The 17,435-nt window shown below is 44.7% G+C and overlaps 1 protein-coding gene across 7 annotated transcripts in view; it reads left to right on the top strand.

Moving 5' to 3' along the window:
• The first annotated feature begins 981 nt into the window (after positions 1 to 981).
• The window catches only part of VWC2 (von Willebrand factor C domain containing 2), a 115,428-nt gene continuing 98,974 nt past the window's right edge, over positions 982 to 17,435 (top strand). For 5 of the 7 annotated variants that reach the window (XR_008443738.1, XR_008443739.1, XM_054017171.1 and 2 more), the window contains exons 1-3: positions 1,183 to 1,623; positions 3,125 to 3,921; positions 12,733 to 12,862. Coding sequence is in view for 5 of the 7 variants with exons in the window: in XM_054017171.1 (XP_053873146.1) it covers positions 3,199 to 3,921; positions 12,733 to 12,862 (853 nt within the window). In the remaining 2 variants the exon portion in view is untranslated. The other 2 variants (XM_054017170.1, XM_054017169.1) reach the window with 2 other exon arrangements.

The following is a 17,435-nucleotide window of genomic DNA, read 5'->3' as shown; positions in this document are numbered from 1 at the left end:
TATAGTTTATGCCGTTCCTTGAACAAAATAAGCAATACCCGCCCAAAAGTTCTTTTGTACTGCTATAACTGCATCTGTGCTCTGGCTTTCTGCCAAAATAAAAATGTCAAAGAAGAACAACTCCTAACTGACGTTATACTGTCACAGGTTTTAGTGTAGACCTAGCTGTACATACTTTCATAAAATACCCCTACTGTGTTTCCTATCGGCTTTGGATAGAATTCAACCTGCTTTATGTAGATCAAAATACCCGTGAAAGACTTTGACCTGGCAAATAGATGGCAAAAGTGTCAGAAATAGGTCATTTTTGTTTGGTGCCTCAGCTGAGCCCAGGGAGGACTATGAAACTCAGTGGGGACTGCATAGGTGCTGGAACTAGGGATCCTGGGGGTAGGGCAGCACCACCTGATTTGAAGTGGTTTCCATGATTTACAGGGTTTACAGTTTTGTTTAATGGCTTTCAGCATACCCCCTATAAAAATTGTTCCAGCACCTAAGGGGGATTATGAAGAGGAGAAAATGGGTGGAAGGTAGAGAAGAAGAGAGCAGGAAAAACTGGGAGAGAGGAGAGAAAGGTAAGTGAGAGAGAGGAGTGAATGGCAGGAAGAATGAATGAAACACCAATTTAAAAACAGAGGAAAGAGAACACTGTAAAGTAAAAAGGAAGAAAATATAAATAAGGGGGAAGTGAAGGAGGGAAAGAACGAACTTGGCAAGGAAAGGAGAGAGGGCAGCCCTGATTCTGATCTTACTTGCATCAGTTTTACACCAGGGTAAGGGCTTGTTTACAACTGGAGTTACTCAGGCCTAACTGTACTCAGGAATATCTGGAGTTATTCAGGAGTAGCGATTGTCCTTTAAATTCACACCCCACCATTCCCACTTCACTTGCAGCTGCAGACAAGCTCTACTGCCTCCCCTGAGCTCGGTGGAGTTCCTCGCTTTACCCCCCTGGGCTGGCGAAGAGAGGAGGCGGCCCGGGGAAGGAAAAGGGGGCAAGCTGGAGCAGGAGTGCGAGCAATGGCAGGAGTTAATGGCAGGGAAGAGGCAAAGAGGACGGAACTGTAGGTTGAGGTAAAAGCCGAGGAGGGCGCGTGTGTGCAGGCGGGACTCGGGAGCTGGAGGGAGAGGCGCGAGTGAGCAGGGCGGGGTGGAGCCCGCTGCGGCCCCAGCAGACCGGAGTGCTGCTTGCGCACAGAGCTCTCGCTCGGACTCGGCAGCGGCGTTTCGCTTCTCACCTCTCTCGCCCGGGCTTTGCAGCCAGCCAGAAACTGCTGCCACAGCAGAGCCTCGGCGAGCGGCCGGGAGACGCCCTCGCGGAGAGAGCCCAGAGTCCCCGCAGAGGCGGGGTGCGGGGAGCCCCGGAGTCTAGCCAGGATGCGAGAGGAGTAGAGGGGGGGCCGGGCCAGAGCAGCCCAGAAGGACGGTGCAGGTGCAGCCGGTGGCTGCGGTGCTTGTTCCCGGAGGAGGGGGCAGCAGCAAGCTGATTTCCCCCCACACGCATACACGCACGCACCCCGTGTGGCCAGAGGATGGGAGCCAAGTTGGAGCTGCGGCTTCTCCTTGCCAGGAGCCGGCTGCTGGGCTGAAGCCGCGGTCTGCGGGGCTCATGCTCGTGTGCATGTAGGTGAAGGGGTGCTGCCCCCGCCCGCCTTTCCCCGCCCTCCCGAGCCTGAACTCCTGCCGGCTCGCCCCAGCCGGGGAAAGTTGGGACGACGAGGGAGGGCTGCTCGGGAGGGGAGAGCGGGGCGCTTGGCGGAGTGCAATGCCAGGCGGAGAAGGGGAGGGCTGGCTCTGAACTCCCAGGCACTGAGGCAGAGAGGTGGCTGCTGCTCCCGGGGCTGGAGAGGGGCTTAGCAAAGGTAGGTTGTGCTGGATAGTCTGATGCTCGTCAGCCCCCACTGTCTGCCTTCCATGGGAAAGTTTGAGCAGCCCCCTAGGAGGGGAGGGTGAATGCAGAACAGTTGTCTTGCAATTGTTTATCTCCTGCTCCATCTCTTCTCGCTTTCCTAGACACAGAGGTGGCTTTCTGCTGTTCACTGACTTAGACATTATCTTGCCTTCCACAATAGCTACAGGAACCCCCAGAAACCAGGGTGTGTGTGTGTGGGGGGGGGGGATCAATTCTTCTTCTTTTTTAACCTTCCGGGTCATTAAGAAACTGTATAGAAAGCAGACAGCAAAGTGCGATGTATCATATGCCTGCCCTGGTCTGTTTCTTCAGCCAGAACTGCATGGGAGATAGGCTAAGAGGTGCATTTATTCTAGGGCTATTCATATTCTGGAAATGTGGTGGTGGTGGTGATGGTGGTTTTTTTTTCCAAAGGGCTTTGTGCAAAGGTAGCTCAAATGTTAATTTATACAGAAAGTTGGAAGACAATTGTAAAGGCTATTTATTTTTACCCAGTGTCTCACATTTTTTGTCCACCACATACAATTTTAATATATGATATTTTTAATCAATGCCTGGGGTAGTTATGCTCTGTTAAACTCTGCTAAACATTAGGTTTAAATAAATCTCTGCTATAGAGACCTAAACTATTTTGCTCTGCTGTTGTAAAGCAGAGGAAGAAACAGGCAGCATATGCATACTGCAGGAAATTGCAAAGAGATCTATTTGGGCTCTGCTGGCTTTAATAACATGCTTGTACTTACTTTTTTTTTAAAAATCATGCTCACTAGCAGTTATTTTAAAACAACTCTTATCAGATTGAATAAAAGATTAATGAAAATCCTCATGCATGAAGTCAGGAAATGGAAGTGAATGGTTGATGTTTGTTCTGGAGTCTGCTGTGATCTAAGGAGCTTCATTTGATTCTAGGTACATCCACTTTACAGCAGTCTTTTTGTTTAAAAACTGATTTATGCCAGTTCTTATTAATTATACCTCACCAAGTTTGTACAGCATTTTTAAGGATGTAAGAAGACTGGTCCCTGTCCCAAAGAACTTGCAATCTATAAAACAACATACAGGCAAAGTGTGGGGAGGAGGGATGCAGCACAAAAACTTTGTTTGTCTTTTGTATAAATTATCAAAGTTGCATGTTGTTTGAGATGTGGCATTGGTACAAATGCACGGTGAAAGACGTGTGAGCTGAAGTATTTCTAATTGTTCTCTTCCTAGGGACTGTGGATTTACGTAGTGATTCCCTCTGATGTGAATGCAGCATCTCTTGTCCCTCTGGGATGCCGTAGGTGATGCCCAGCTCTACTGCAATGGCAATTGGCGCTCTCTCTAGTTCTCTTCTTGTAACCTGCTGTCTCATGGTTGCTCTCTGTAGCTCCACCATACCTGTGCAAAAACTGGCCAAGGCTCCAGACAAACAGGAGATAAAAACAAGTCAGGAAAAGAGGGATCATACATCAACCAGGCCGGACAGTCAGAGTCAGACAGGCCCAGGGAAAATGAATGAACTTGGAAGGAATGGGCGGGAAGAGGGTACCAGAGATTGGAAGAGCAAAGGAAACAGAAATTATTCAAACAAAGAATCTTGGACTAGGCAAAAACAGGTTTGGAATAGTCAAGGAACAAGCAGTAAATCTGGGAACGTTCAAGCACAGGAGCAAAGGGATGGTGTTCCAGAGGAACCTCAGGCGGCTGAAGAATCATCCCTCCCAGAAGTTGTTGCTAGTACTACTCCTGAGCCTCCGGAGGAGTATGCCTATCCAGATTACCGTGGGAAAGGCTGTGTGGATGAGAGTGGCTTCGTTTATGCTATTGGGGAGAAGTTTACTCCAGGTCCCTCTGCTTGCCCCTGCCTTTGCACTGATGAGGGACCTCTGTGCATTCAACCTGAGTGCCCAAGACTCCATCCACGGTGTATTCATGTAGACACCAGTCAGTGCTGCCCACAGTGCAAAGAGAGGAAGAACTACTGTGAGTTCAGAGGAAAGACCTACCAGACACTAGAAGAATTCATGGTAAGGGCTTTTTTTATTAAAAAAAAAAAAGGTAAGGGTTGTTCTGTGATCTTATGTTCTTGAAATGGTTTCTTAGAGAGGGATTTTTTTCTTTCTTGTTAATATTGCACCTGCGGCAATGTATAATTTTCCCTTTAAACACGACCTTTCCAGTTCAGTGAAACCATAACATTTTAAAAATGAGGGAGCTGATCTTTATTAATTCCTTTTGTATTTATAGTGTAAAAAAAATCACAATGAAGCCATTCAGTATTAATATGTATGTGCCCTGAGAGTTTCCACAGGATTTCCATGGCATTTTCAGCATTACATTTACTGTTCCCTTATTTTACAATGTTAACCATAAAACTTATCCTTTGTGAAACCTATTTGCCATTTGGGGCTGATTTCCATTGTTAATAGCCAGTTAATGACAGTAATGCATCCTTTAATCCATCTCTTTTTATTTTTTTTATTTTTTTGCCTGTTCAAACTGGGATGTCACAGTTGCATAATAATTTTCTGTGGGTATGATTATGGACCTTGGTGTAATCAGAGTATGGGTCAGAGGACAGATTATGGCAGTGTTTAAATAGTCAATGTTTCTATCTAGTGGAATACTTTTATAGTGAAGCTTTTTTTTATTTTTAAACAGGAAACTTCACAATGGTGGAGGTTCATTATCATTGCAAATGCATCTTGTGTATTGAAACAGTGTTGGACTTATGGCCTGATTGTATAGTTACTTCCCCCCGCCCCTTATAAATTGATTTTCATTATAGCTGAGTTCTGTAAACAGGTACTGTTGTGCATGCACACTTGGGAGTGTGCATTTGCTAGATGAGGGCCTGAGCCAAAACCCAGATCTGAATGCTCCTGAACTTTTGGGAGTTGAGGATAATAAAGGGAATTAGAAATCCAAGCCAGAATTTTGCAGTTTATGCCTGTCTCTTATATATATTTGAGAGAGAAAATTAATCTTTATGAAGGTTATAAATACACTGCTTGTCTCTTCTTTGGTGTCATCTGTGGTATTTGTGTAATCTTAGGAACTTATTTTTCTTTTGAATGCCTTTCCATATTTTTTCACCTTCTAAAAAAGTCAGAACGATTCTGATTTATTCTCTGAACAGAGCACTTTCTCCCTGCTATCTCTAGATGGCTATGCTCAGAACACTAGCACCGATCAAGGCATATGCCAGCAAACAGTAGGCTCATCTCCTCTCCTCCCTCCCCAAAGTCTTGAGTCTTGATACAGCAATTTATTCCTTTAAAAAGTGAAGAAATAATTTAAAATGTGGGTGGTTGGTGTGCCCTTTTATGGCCAGGTTCTGAAATCCTTACCGTTTCAGCACAGTACATTCAGAAGCAATGTCAAAATAATGTGCTTCCCTGCATATGTCTCCAGGTTTCAACAGCTTAGTGTTAGAATTTTAATGTGTTCTTCATCCATAGCTTTCCAACCCCATCTATGTCTTCATTTAATGTAAGAATCTTGCATTACTGACTGTAGAGTAGCCTTAAAATGCAGTTAGGTTACTTCATTAAGTTCTGCGGGTGGTGGAAGAATAAAACCCATGGGCTCACTGCTGTCACACAACAATCATGCCTGATAGTTTTGGAAGTGTAATACTGGACAGTGCCCTTAGATCTTTTTCAGAACTATATTTCTTCTGTGTTTTCAGCTTTGTTTTACCCCATTCTGACTCTGGCAGTTCTAATGAAACCTTCCCATAATAAAGTGCCATTTTTCAATTATTTGTGCTCTCTGTTAGGATAAGTAATAAGTAGGATGAGTAGGGATATGCATGTGTTCAGGGTGGCTAAGGAAAATCACTAAAGCTATACAGCACTTTAATTGCAGCCTATATGTTTTATCATACTGACACTGCATAGCTGAGCCTCCACTCAGCCTATAATATCATAGGTGCAAAACAGTAGGCACAGTTATTTTCATATACCATGGCAATTGATTAAGACTGAAGGGAAGTAACTGATATGTGCAATCAGATCACCACTAAATGCATGCACAATTGCAGATGGAAATAACTGCACCCAGTATTGGAATCCATTTTTATAACTGTAGTCACAACTGTCTTGTGGATGTTAAGTACAGCACTTTCTACCATTTGATTTAGATCAAGGAAGTATTTGTAAACAGGTAAGTCTATTCTCTCTGTATGCGTATGTTCCATTAATGGAAATGAGTCACATATTCTGATGAAGAAAAACATATTGATTACATGAATTATGTGTATACCTAAAAATGTGTATGCAGATTCACGTATGTGCATACACAAGTGTGTGTGTGTGTGTGTGTCTCTCTCTCTCTCTGTGTGTGCATCTATATATTGTATATAAATGGAGTTTGACATAAGTTTTTTATTTAAAAAGAAAATCGGGAGCGGGGGGGAAAAACCCTCTCCCCAAGCCGTGGTAAAATCTGCTCCTGTGAAACTAGGAGTGGAGGGAGATACATCCATCTCTGCATACATATACTTTGCTTATATTTGTGTGTGTGGTAGTATCTGTTATATACTAGTGTTAGGAAGGAAAATAAATTTTATTGCAAACCAAAACTGGAAAAAACAAAACCCCAAAACTCTGAAGCCTAATAAAGATGTCTTCATCTACCACTTGCAGTATAGCTTTTTGTGGGACCATGCTGCAGTATGGCAAGTGTTTCAGCTTATAGACAGGGCCGGCTCCAGGGTTTTGGCCGCCCCAAGCAGCAAACAAAAAACAAACAAAAAAGCCGCGATCGGGATCGCGATCTGCGGCGGCAATTCGGCGGGAGGTCCTTTGCTCCAAGCAGGCGTGAGGGACCGTCCGCCGAATTGCCACCGAACTGCTGGACGTGTTGCCCCTCTCAGAAGTGGCCGCCCCAAGCTCCTGCTTGGTAAGCTGGTGCCTGGAGCCGGCTCTGCTTATAGAAAACTTTTAATGGGATTGGGAGCAAAAGTACCTTACAAAAGAACATAATCTCCCAACTGTGATTAAAATGGAAATCCTCAATGAAGATAGAATCATATTGGAATCTCTCTTTATTATTTGTATTCAAATTTTAAAGAAGCATTCCTGTGATCATTACTGGGCTTTATTACTTAGAGGCAAATTGGATACTTTGCAGTTACAGATTTTGCTTTGTTTATCACAACTTGTGTCCTGTCAAAGAACTTAATTTATGAACAACTCACTTGAAATTCTTGAAGACAACAAATCCAGATGGATTTCAAAGCATTTGTGGTGCTTTGAAGGCACAGAGAAATATAAAGAAGACTGATATATTAATGCTTGTCAGCCTAACCGTGTTCATGATCTCTTGGGGAGTATAACTGGAATGAAAATGTTACTAGAAATATCAACCCAAGAGTAAATGGATATAGTTTTATGGATTTTATTTATTTATTTATTTTATTTTGAATTTTCAGAGATGTAAGGAATGAAATATAGTCTTCTGGATTTTTTTTCTTTGAGTTATTTAATCCCTGTCTTGGTTAAAGTACAAATAGAGAACTTCCACTTTCTGTAAGCCAGGTGGGTTTTTTCCCCAAAGACCAGAAAAAAAATTGCCTAAAACAAAGTATTTTGGTATGCATGCTGGGCCAGATCCTCAACTTGTGTTAATTGACATAGCTCCACTGACTTCAACTGAGCTATGACATTAAAGAGCTGTGGATCTGGCTTGCTTCCTGTATTATGCTAGAATTTTTCTTGCTCTTCTATTGGGGAACCCTTAACCTATCCACTTGTTTGCATACATATGTATGCAAACTTTTCTACTACATCTGTAGCTCCACAGAAAAACATTTATACACTTGTTCATAATCTTCCTTTAAACCCTCAAGAAGACAACTTCTTGCGATTTCCTATAGGTTTTATTAGGTCAGATTTATCTGTTTCTTACTGGTTCTTCTATATTAGCATAGGAAGATCTGCTGTTGTGATATAGTTAATACTTAGCACTTCTGTAGTATTCTTCAAAAGAACTGGTGGCAGCCCCATCACATCAGCCATTAGAACCTATGCTGAAGTAAGAGTTCATCCGTTAGAGGGGAGAGGAAAATGGAAGCGGCACAAATGGGCCTTCTCCAATTCTGACTTATGATTCCCTGCTAATTACATGGTGTCATACCAACTCATTTCCTTGCTAGACTATCTCTTATACATTGATCCTTATTAATATTACTTTTTTGGCCTTTTTTAGGCATTGGCTTTCTATAGTTTTACCCACATCTTGCCTATATTGAAAAAAGAAGCAGCAACATTTGGTCCAAAGATATGCAAATAAGGGCTCCCTGGACATTTCTATATAAGGGACAGAGCTAATGCTGCTTTAACAACTATTCTGCTTTACTTCTACTGAAAATGTATTTGACTCCTACTCTTGAAAATATTACAAAACAGAATAGAAAGAAATACTTATGTGCTCATTTTACTGCGTTGACTTAAAGGACTACATTGTACAACTCTTATGCACGTTGGAGAGCTTGTATGAGTAAGAGTTATCCCATAGACTACAACAGACTCTGCAAGTGCTCACCAACGTGAATGTTTGCCCAATGAAGGCCAAAGTGAAGAAACTGTTGTGGCTGGAAAAACAGGATGCCTTAGCATCAGATTCTTATCCTGGTTACACTGTGTAAATGTGGAGATACTACACTGAGGTCACTGGATTTCCTCCAGATGTACATTTGGTGTAACTGAAATGAGAATTTGTCTCTGTACTAAATCTCTTCCTGATCACCAAAGTGCAAGGTGCTTCTAATTAGCAAGTTGCAGTAAAATATGTACCATAGATCACATTGTAGATGTAGGAAATATATGTGGTGGTGTATCGAGGGAAGAATATACGTCTCATCCGAGGAAAAAAACAGAACAAAACAATGTCTGAGGGATGACAGTGCTTATTAAAGGATCATTGTAAATATTTCTTTGCAATAACCTGCTATATATTACATGCAAAAAAGTGTTCATGACCTACTACTTGGACATCTGTTTATCTAGAGCGTTCAGTTTCTGAAAGGTGTGATCTTCAAAAGCACATTATATTTGAGGGAAATGCATCTTTATGAACACTTAAATGTGTTCAGACTTTAAATCAGGATTGTTTCTTTCCACAGTGCCGTTAATATTTTGTTAAATGGCTTCATGTTCTGGGCAGTCTATGCTTTGTTGAAGGCAAATGGCTCTGTCAAAGTTGAAATTCCAGTAAATAGCTGCTGAATTAAAAGATGTTTTAATTTTATAAGTCTGAATAAATGTTCTTCCTAACGTATTTTTTTTTTCAATCTTGATTGCTGCTTCATCGCATCAGATTCAAGGATATAAAAAGTGATGTGAAGCCAGCTTTTATCATAGTATATGGAATACTTAAATGAGTATATCCTCTTCTTGCTGTTGATCTTGTCAAGCTGTCAGAGAGAACAGGGCTAAATTCACCACTTATTTAAATGTACCCAAATATTGTGAAGTCTATGGAATTGTGCCAACTTAGGCTCTTGGTGAATTTAACCCGAAGACTTGATTTCTTGATGAAGTTTTATCTAAGATCTTAAAAGCAAACCATATATGTTGTACCTTAGCATGTAAAGTGGGAGATAGATCTCCAGATAAAAATAACTACAGAAGAATGGTTTCTCAGTAGTGACCTGTAAGCTTCAAAATATTCAGGTTTCACTTGGATAAACACCCATAATTTCAGATGCTCATCCAGAGTTTGTCAAATACCTGAATCTCTTGATTCTATACATTGGTCTGGAAATAGCCTCTTCCTCTTCTGCTATAGCTAGGGCCCTACCATATTCACAGCCATGAAAAACGCGTCCCCTCCCCCCCCCCCATCAAATCTGGTCTTTGGTGTGCTTTTACCCTATACTATACAGATTTCACAGGGGAGGCCAGTGTTTCTCAAATTGGGGGGCCTGACCCAAAAGGGAGTTGTGGGGGGCAGGGGGGAAGGTTGCAAGGTTATTTTAGGGGGGTTCATGGTATTGCCACCCTTAGTTCTGCGCTGCCTTCAGAGCTGGGTGGCCGGAGAGAGGCCACTGCTGACTGAGGGCCCAGCTCTGCAGGCATCAGTGCAGAAGTAAAGGTGGCAATATGATACCATGCTATCCTTACTTCTGCGCTGCTGCTGGCAGTGGCTCTGCCTTCAGAGCTGGGCTCCCAGCCAGCAGCAGCCGCCCATCTCCAGCTGCCCAGCTCTGAAGGTAGCACCACCACCAGCAGCAGCACAGAAATAAGGATAGCAGGACCACAACCCTCACTACAATAACCTTGCGACCTGCCCCCCACCCCCAACTCCTTTTTGGGTCAGAACCCCTACAATTACAACACTCTGAAATTTCAGATTTAAATAGCTGAAGTCATGAAATTTACTGTTTTTTAAAATCCTATTACTGTGAAATTGACCAAAATGGGCCATGAATTTGGTAGGGCCCTAGCTATACTGCCATAGATGTGCATGGCACTTTATAAACCATTTGAAGATGGAGGCCTTGCCCCAAAGAGCTTATAACGAAGATGTGCATTATGTGGCTTTGTTGTGCATTTTGTAGCTACAGGATTTTTTAAGCTATAGTATATTTTATAGGGAAGAGCATTAGAAGAGGACGGCTAGCTGTGGAAGTCTAACAGAACCAAATTAAATGGAAGGGCAAAGTGGAGAGAGAGAGCATGAAAAGAGGATCTGACACGAGGAAAAAGAGAGGAAGAGGTTAATGAATGGAGAAATTGGTGGCAGAGCATAGAACATAGGTGTATAGGAGGAGACAAGGGCATTGATGTAACCATGGGTAGCACTGTACCGAGATTTGAAAGTGAGGAAGAGGGGAGGGAGAGAGAGAGAGAGAGAAGCAGAAAATGTGGAGGGATTCAGGCAGAAGTAGCAGTGAGTATGGAAGATAACATTGGATATGACAGGTTGAGTAAGAAGTAAGGAAGCAAGGGAGAAGGATGGTTCTGTAGTCCAGATAGAAGAATGCTGACACAAATGAGAGTTGAGGTACAGTGGAAGGTCTGGCTCTTGGGGATTTTTAGTGGAGTAAGTGAGAACCTTATTTAAGGGAGGAATCAAAGATGACCCCAAAGGAGCAAGCCTGAGTGATCCTCTAGTGAGCACAGACTTCCTTAAGATTTCTGGCAATTCCACTTTGAGTGTCGACAGAGATCTGGTGAGAACAGCCTGTTTGACAGTGTGTTGGTGCTTCTGTTTCACTGGAATCTGGAATTAAATGGCATTGAGAGAAGGAGGCAGAACCTTATGTGAGCACTTCAGAACCTCAAGTTCATTTCTAGAAATGTTGGGTTTGGAAGACTCATAGATTCTAGGACTGGAAGGGACCTCGAGAGGTCATAGAGTCCAGTCCCCTGCCCTCATGGCAGGACCAAATACTGTCTAGACCATCCCTGATAGACATTTATCTAACCTACTCTTAAATATCTCCAGAGATGGAGATTCCACAACCTCCCTAGGCAGTTTATTCCAGTTTTTAACCACCCTGACCGTTAGGAACTTTTTCCTAATGTCCAACCTAAACCTCCCTTGCTGCAGTTTAAGCCCATTGCTTCTTGTTCTATCCTTAGAGGCTAAGGTGAACAGGTTTTCTCCCTCCTCCTTATGACACCCTTTTAGATACCTGAAAACTGCTATCATGTCCCCTCTCAGTCTTCTCTTTTCCAAACTAAACAAACCCAATTCTTTCAGCCTTTCTTCATAGGTCATGTTCTCAAGACCTTTAATCATTCTTGTTGCTCTTCTCTGGACCCTTTTCAATTTCTCCACATCTTTCTTGAAATGCGGTGCCCAGAACTGGTCTTAAACATGGGGGAGGGGAGGATGTCACTGGAAACAGTGTTCTAACACATTTTCTTCCCTGAAATCTGCTGTGTGTACCAGTGCCATTTGGGGTACAGCAGTAGTAATCACACCCTCAACAGAGGGGAGAGACCAGCATTATGAAATAGCCCTTGTGCCCCTCCCTGTTTTTTTTTTTTTCTGAAGGGTTCAGGTGCACTTAAGAGACATGAGGATGAGGTGTGTGTGTGTGGGGGGGAACAGGACAAGGGAGCATTCTGTTAAATTGTGGGGGGTGTTTTACATATCCAGGAAATAAGAATCACATGCATGTCCAACTGTTCCTAATTAGGGGCTTGGTCCTGCTCCATTTAAATCAATGTGAGTTTCCCCATTGACTTCACTGGGAGTAGGGTCAAGCCCTAAGAGAAACAGTATTTTTGTTTCAGTAATTATCGTATTTCCACTGTCCCCTCTAAACCAAAGCATGACCTTATTTTTATTCCTCTCAAAATCTTCCTATGTGTAAATTTCAAATATTGGTAGTTATAGAAAATACCAGTTGGTTTTCACAAGAAATTGAGAATTTTTTTTTTTTTTTTTCATTTTTTGGTCTGAATTTCCTGTGGAAAAATATTGAGGTTTTGATTTTTTTCATCAGAAAATGAAAAATTTAGTCATAAAGCCATTTTAAATCAAAATTACTTTTAGTATAATAAAAGACCAGCTCTAGACTATCCCCACATCAATCCTTGGAGTCAGGAGGAATGTCTTCCAACTATTACTTAATGGTCTCACATGACTTTCTTCCTCAGAACCTTTTGCTTTGCTCAATTTGGAGCATAGATTCAGAATAGTGCCTGGGGCTAGCATGGTTGCTGCCCTGAATTGAGACTGCAGCAGCCCTACTTTTGTCTGAATAGCTGTGGAAGACAAGATGCATGTAAAAGAGACAGCGGCAAAGAAAGGCATTATGCTGCCTGGGAGAGAATATTGAATGGATGAATTAAAAAATGAATGGATTTGTGTTTCAGGTTTCCCCATGTGAGAGATGCCGTTGTGAAGCCAATGGTGAAGTGCTGTGCACAGTGTCTGCTTGTCCTCAGACTGAATGTGTGGATCCAGTGTATGAGCCAGATCAATGCTGCCCCATCTGCAAAAATGGTAGGTAACTAATGCAACATCCAGATGGTTTTCTTTCTCAGAGAGCTATCAGTTGCTCAAATTTCTTTGAATGGAAGTTGATTGTCCAAGCAAATGTGCAGAAATATAAGAAAGCTCTGTTGTGTTGAAGGGAATGTTTTCCTTGATCTGGATAGATTTTTATAATGCTCCACAAAGATTTTGTTGCCCGAGAATCATGTGTGGCATCAACACCAGTCTCTGGTTGTGTGTTTTGCATATGTTCATTGTGGATGTGACTTGTGTGCCATATCCAGTCCAGGCCCTTGATTCTTCCCAACTGTAATGCCCAGTGGCTGAGGCAGGTTAGGCAGCAGTCCTGAGTTCTAGTCAATGGTGCATGAGTGGTTGTGTAGCCAGCTGGTCAATCCGTATTGCAGGCAATCCAGAGCAGTGGTCTGAGTTTGCACAGGGGTCAGGAGCTGGCGGATCCAATCCAAGGGGCTGGGTCAGTTTGTTGGGGAGGCAGGATCAGGCGAGACAGCAGGGCAACGAGGTAGGGTCAGTAGGAACAGCAAGGCAGTCTAGGCAGCAGGCAACAGCCTGCTGCTCAGTCAGCTTCCTCTTCCAATTGGGGCCTTTGTATAGTCCAGGCACCCAGAGAGAATGCTGCCTGTCCATCCAATCGGGGCCTGGGGTGTGGCTGCGGCAGGCCTTTAGCATTAGAACTGTTGGTCAGGCATCGCTGTTCAGCGCATCATCTAAGGATGCTCCCTAAGGATTGGTGGCAATATTGGGGTCCTGACACCAACTTTCCATTATTGAGAGGTAGAACTTACTTTTATTTTACCTTCATGTTTCTTCCCTTGGAGAGAGGTTTTTTCTTTTCCTCCTGAGGCAATCAAATGTACCTTGTTGAGCTCATTTAATTTTCATAACTAAATGAATTAAACTTCCGTGTTTAATTGAATATTCTTTGTAACTAAAGTGGGTAGAAAGTCTCTACTGCTTAGGTGAATAGCACAAAGATGCATCTGAACCTGTGGGTATGTACCCCACACGGCTCACTACTCACCCAAGCAGTGCCTCCCCATCTACGCTGCTAGTTTAAGCAGTGTGGGGTCCCACTGCTGAGTCTTTCCCTCCACCCAGAAAGATTCCATCCGCAGTGACTCTGGCAGCAGGGAAAGGTTCGAGCAGCTCCTTCCTAGGTGTCGACCACTGTCCAAGACAGGATACAGGACCTGAGAGTGTGACACGTTAGTTTAGGAATGACGGGAGACACACCCATAGGGGTATTTGCTTTCAGTATCTGCTGTATTGTTTGTAGCTCCTAGCACAGACTGGTGGTGGCAGGGAGGAAGCCTGTCCCAGGGTAAGTCTACACAGCAGCTGGGAGATGTGATTCCCAGCATGGATAGACATACACGCACTAGCTCTGCTATTTTTAATGCGTTAGCTCCAGCAGAGTGGCAGGAGTGGCACAGGCAGCAGCTCAGCATATGCCGGAGTACGTACCCAGAGAGTTGGGTGGGATTGATCTTGGATAGCTAGTCCAAGTGGCTGCCTGTGCTGCTTCAGGTGCACTGCTATTTTTAATGCACTAGCATGAGCAGAGCCAGCACACACGTGTCTCCCCAAGCTGGGAATCTCACTTCCCAGCTGCTGTGTAAATATACTCTCTGAGGGTTTGGGTTAGAAGAGCAATACACTACATACACATCATCCTTTCCAAGGGATTTCCCAGGAGGCATTAATGCAGCTCTAAGCAGCAGTAAAACTCCCGCGTGATGACTTTTTTCCCCTCAGACAAAACGGTAGTGCAAAGTGGTGGGTACCTACCAACGATAGCTTGACTGTGAATGAGCCAGGAGGAGGAACTGGGGCAGGGTCTGGCTCTCTGAATGGATTCCCTGAGACCAGCAGATTTCCTGACACGCTTGGTTAGAGGATTGAACACCCTGCCCCAAAAGAGCAGACCTCTGTACTCATAAGCCTCCCTCCCCTCAGAGAGGGTGGTGCTCAGAAAGTGCACATAAGGAACCAGGCTGAGTTTCTAATTGAGCTATCCCCTCCTGTAAGAAAGGGTGATGGGATCCTGAACATAGACTGTTTCTCTGTAATTGTAATCACATGTGCCCTGTATAGTCTAGTGTAGAGACCGGCGACACTGACATAATTTCAGACAAAAATTGCTGGAGATGTTGGTTTCCAATGAGCTGTTCTGACATTAACAGGAGCAATCAGAAACTGAAAATATTTTTCCTTTTTAGGTTTTAGACAAGGAAAAAATGCTATTAACCAAAACAAAAACAAGACAGTTCGTGAGAGGCTTAGCTTTTCTGGTTCAGTGAAGAAGTTCATAAAGAAGCTCCTCTGTATAGAATTTGGTTTTAAAAATATCAGGCTCCTTGCTGTCAAAGCAGGGATGTAGCTGTTTAGGAGTATGGCACCTGCACAGTTTGAAATTGTTTGCCTTCGCAGGCAGAAAAGGAATATCGGTGAATGTTTTAAATTAATGTCTGGGCAAACTGATCAGCTAGGAAAGCTTACCCTGCCTTATCAGTCATATGCAAGCCTGGTGATACAAATTCACTGTGGGTATGCATCACAATATTTCATGGCAAAGTTGCTCACAATATGATTGTCATCACATCACCTTGCTGACCCAGAAGACCCTAGCTGAGCACATGGGGAAGGCCATCCATGCAACCTGGGAGGAGAGAGAAGACCAGCTGAATGTGGAAGCAGCTATTATGGAGTACCCTACAGCAGAAGGCCATAGAGGAGCGAGCAGGCTAGTTTCATACAACCCATTCCATAAGAGACTTGTGCTCTCATTCCCTGTCCTTGAAGTGAGTACAAGAGGAAGAGATTAGATTTGGGTTCTGGAAATTTCCTGATCTTTGTGGCAAAATCCAAACTCAAACTTACCTTGGTTTTCCTGGCACTTAGTGATACACAGCAGTTCCCCAACCCTCCCTGGCTAGAGAGCTCACTGTCAGTGCAACAAGAGACAGAGACATGCCCTTTGCAAATAAGACCATGTACACAGGTATGGGACTAATGAGTGTGGAGAATGGTTAGTGAAAGCATGACCTACATGGAGATGAGCAAATTCAGTCTGTACTCAGGCCGGTGCAACCACTAGGCAAACTAGGGGGCCGCCAAGGGTGCCAAGATTTGAGGGCGCCAAAAAGCGGTGCCCAAAATGTCTGGGATGCTCACCCAGTGCCGGCTAAATGTGTAACCCTCTTCCTGCTGCTGTGCGATAGGCAGGGCCGGCTCTAGGATTTTTGCCGCCCCAAGCAAAAACAATTTTGACCGCCCCCCCCCCCCCCTGTTTTTTTTCTTACTCCGGCCCCGCCTCAACTCCGCCCCTTCCCCAAATCCCCAGCCCTGCCTCCTCTCCCCAGGCTCTCAAACCTAGGAGGGACGGAGGGAGGGGGAGCAGCGGCGTGCGAATCAGCTGTTTCATTCGCCACGGCTGCTCGGGATCTCGCCCTCCCTCCCAGGTTTGAGAGCCTGGAAGGGAGGGCGAGCAGCGGTGTGCGAGCGGCAGCAGCAGCGGAGGTGAGCTAGGGTGGCCGGGGCACATTTTTATGGGCGACGGGCGGCATGGCTGGCGTCAGAATGCTGGCTGGCGCCCCTAAAAATGTGCCGCCCCAAGCACCAGCTTGTTTTGCTGGTGCCTAGAGCCGGCCCTGGCGAGGGGGCGCTGTGGCTTTGATAAGCTCTCGCTGGCTGGGAAGTGATGTCATTCCTCCTCTGGCTGCCGGGGGCGCTGCGCTGCTCCCTGCTGCTCTGGCCCTTCCCCAGGGCCCCGCCCCAGCCCCACTGCCCTGAGCTCTGCAGCAGGGTCAGGCCTGCACTCAGAGACCCGGCCCCAGCCACGCCGCCAGTGAGTGCTGGGGGGTGGTTCCCCCCTGCCCTGCAAGCCAGCCACGCCCCCCCACGGAAGCCTGGGGCCCCTCTGACCCGCCCCCGGAGGCCTGGAGCACCACCCACCCCCCGTGGGGGAGGGCTACGTAGGGCCTCAGAATATCTAGGGACGGCCCTGGTACCCGCCACCCTGTCCACAGCCAGCCCTGCTGCACCTCCCCTCCGCCCTGCCCGCAGCCAGCCAACCCTGAACCCTGCCCCGTCTCCAGCCAACCCCTGCCGCACCCCCCTGCCTGAAGCCAGCCAGCCCCACATCCTGTCGGGTTATTAATTTATTTTAATTAAATATGTAGACTAAATAATGAAATTAATAAATTTTCAAGCCGAATGTGTATGTATTCTAATGAACAATGCCACATTATGCAGTATTCATTTTTGAAAGTTTATAATAAGCGATGCTCCGGGGGGAGGTGGGGGTGGGGGGTACAAGGTGGAAGTTTTGCCTAGGGCGCAAAATATCCTTGCACCGGCCCTGTCTGTACTCCTGCAGGAGTATGGAACACTGCACATGGGATGGGGAGTCCTGCCATGTTCTAGCACCATCTTGGCACACTATCAAATAAGAGACAGGTGACTTTACATTTGGTAAATTTAACTGTTCACATACGCACAAGTACAACTGGTGCATTGAACGTGACGAGAAAAGTGAATGGAAAATCTGCTAAATAGCTAA

Source organism: Malaclemys terrapin, chromosome 2 (genome assembly GCF_027887155.1).
Source record: "Malaclemys terrapin pileata isolate rMalTer1 chromosome 2, rMalTer1.hap1, whole genome shotgun sequence".
Lineage (NCBI taxonomy): Eukaryota > Metazoa > Chordata > Testudines > Emydidae > Malaclemys > Malaclemys terrapin.
Note: the sequence above shows the minus strand (reverse complement) of the source record. Positions and strands in the feature narration are given on the sequence as shown.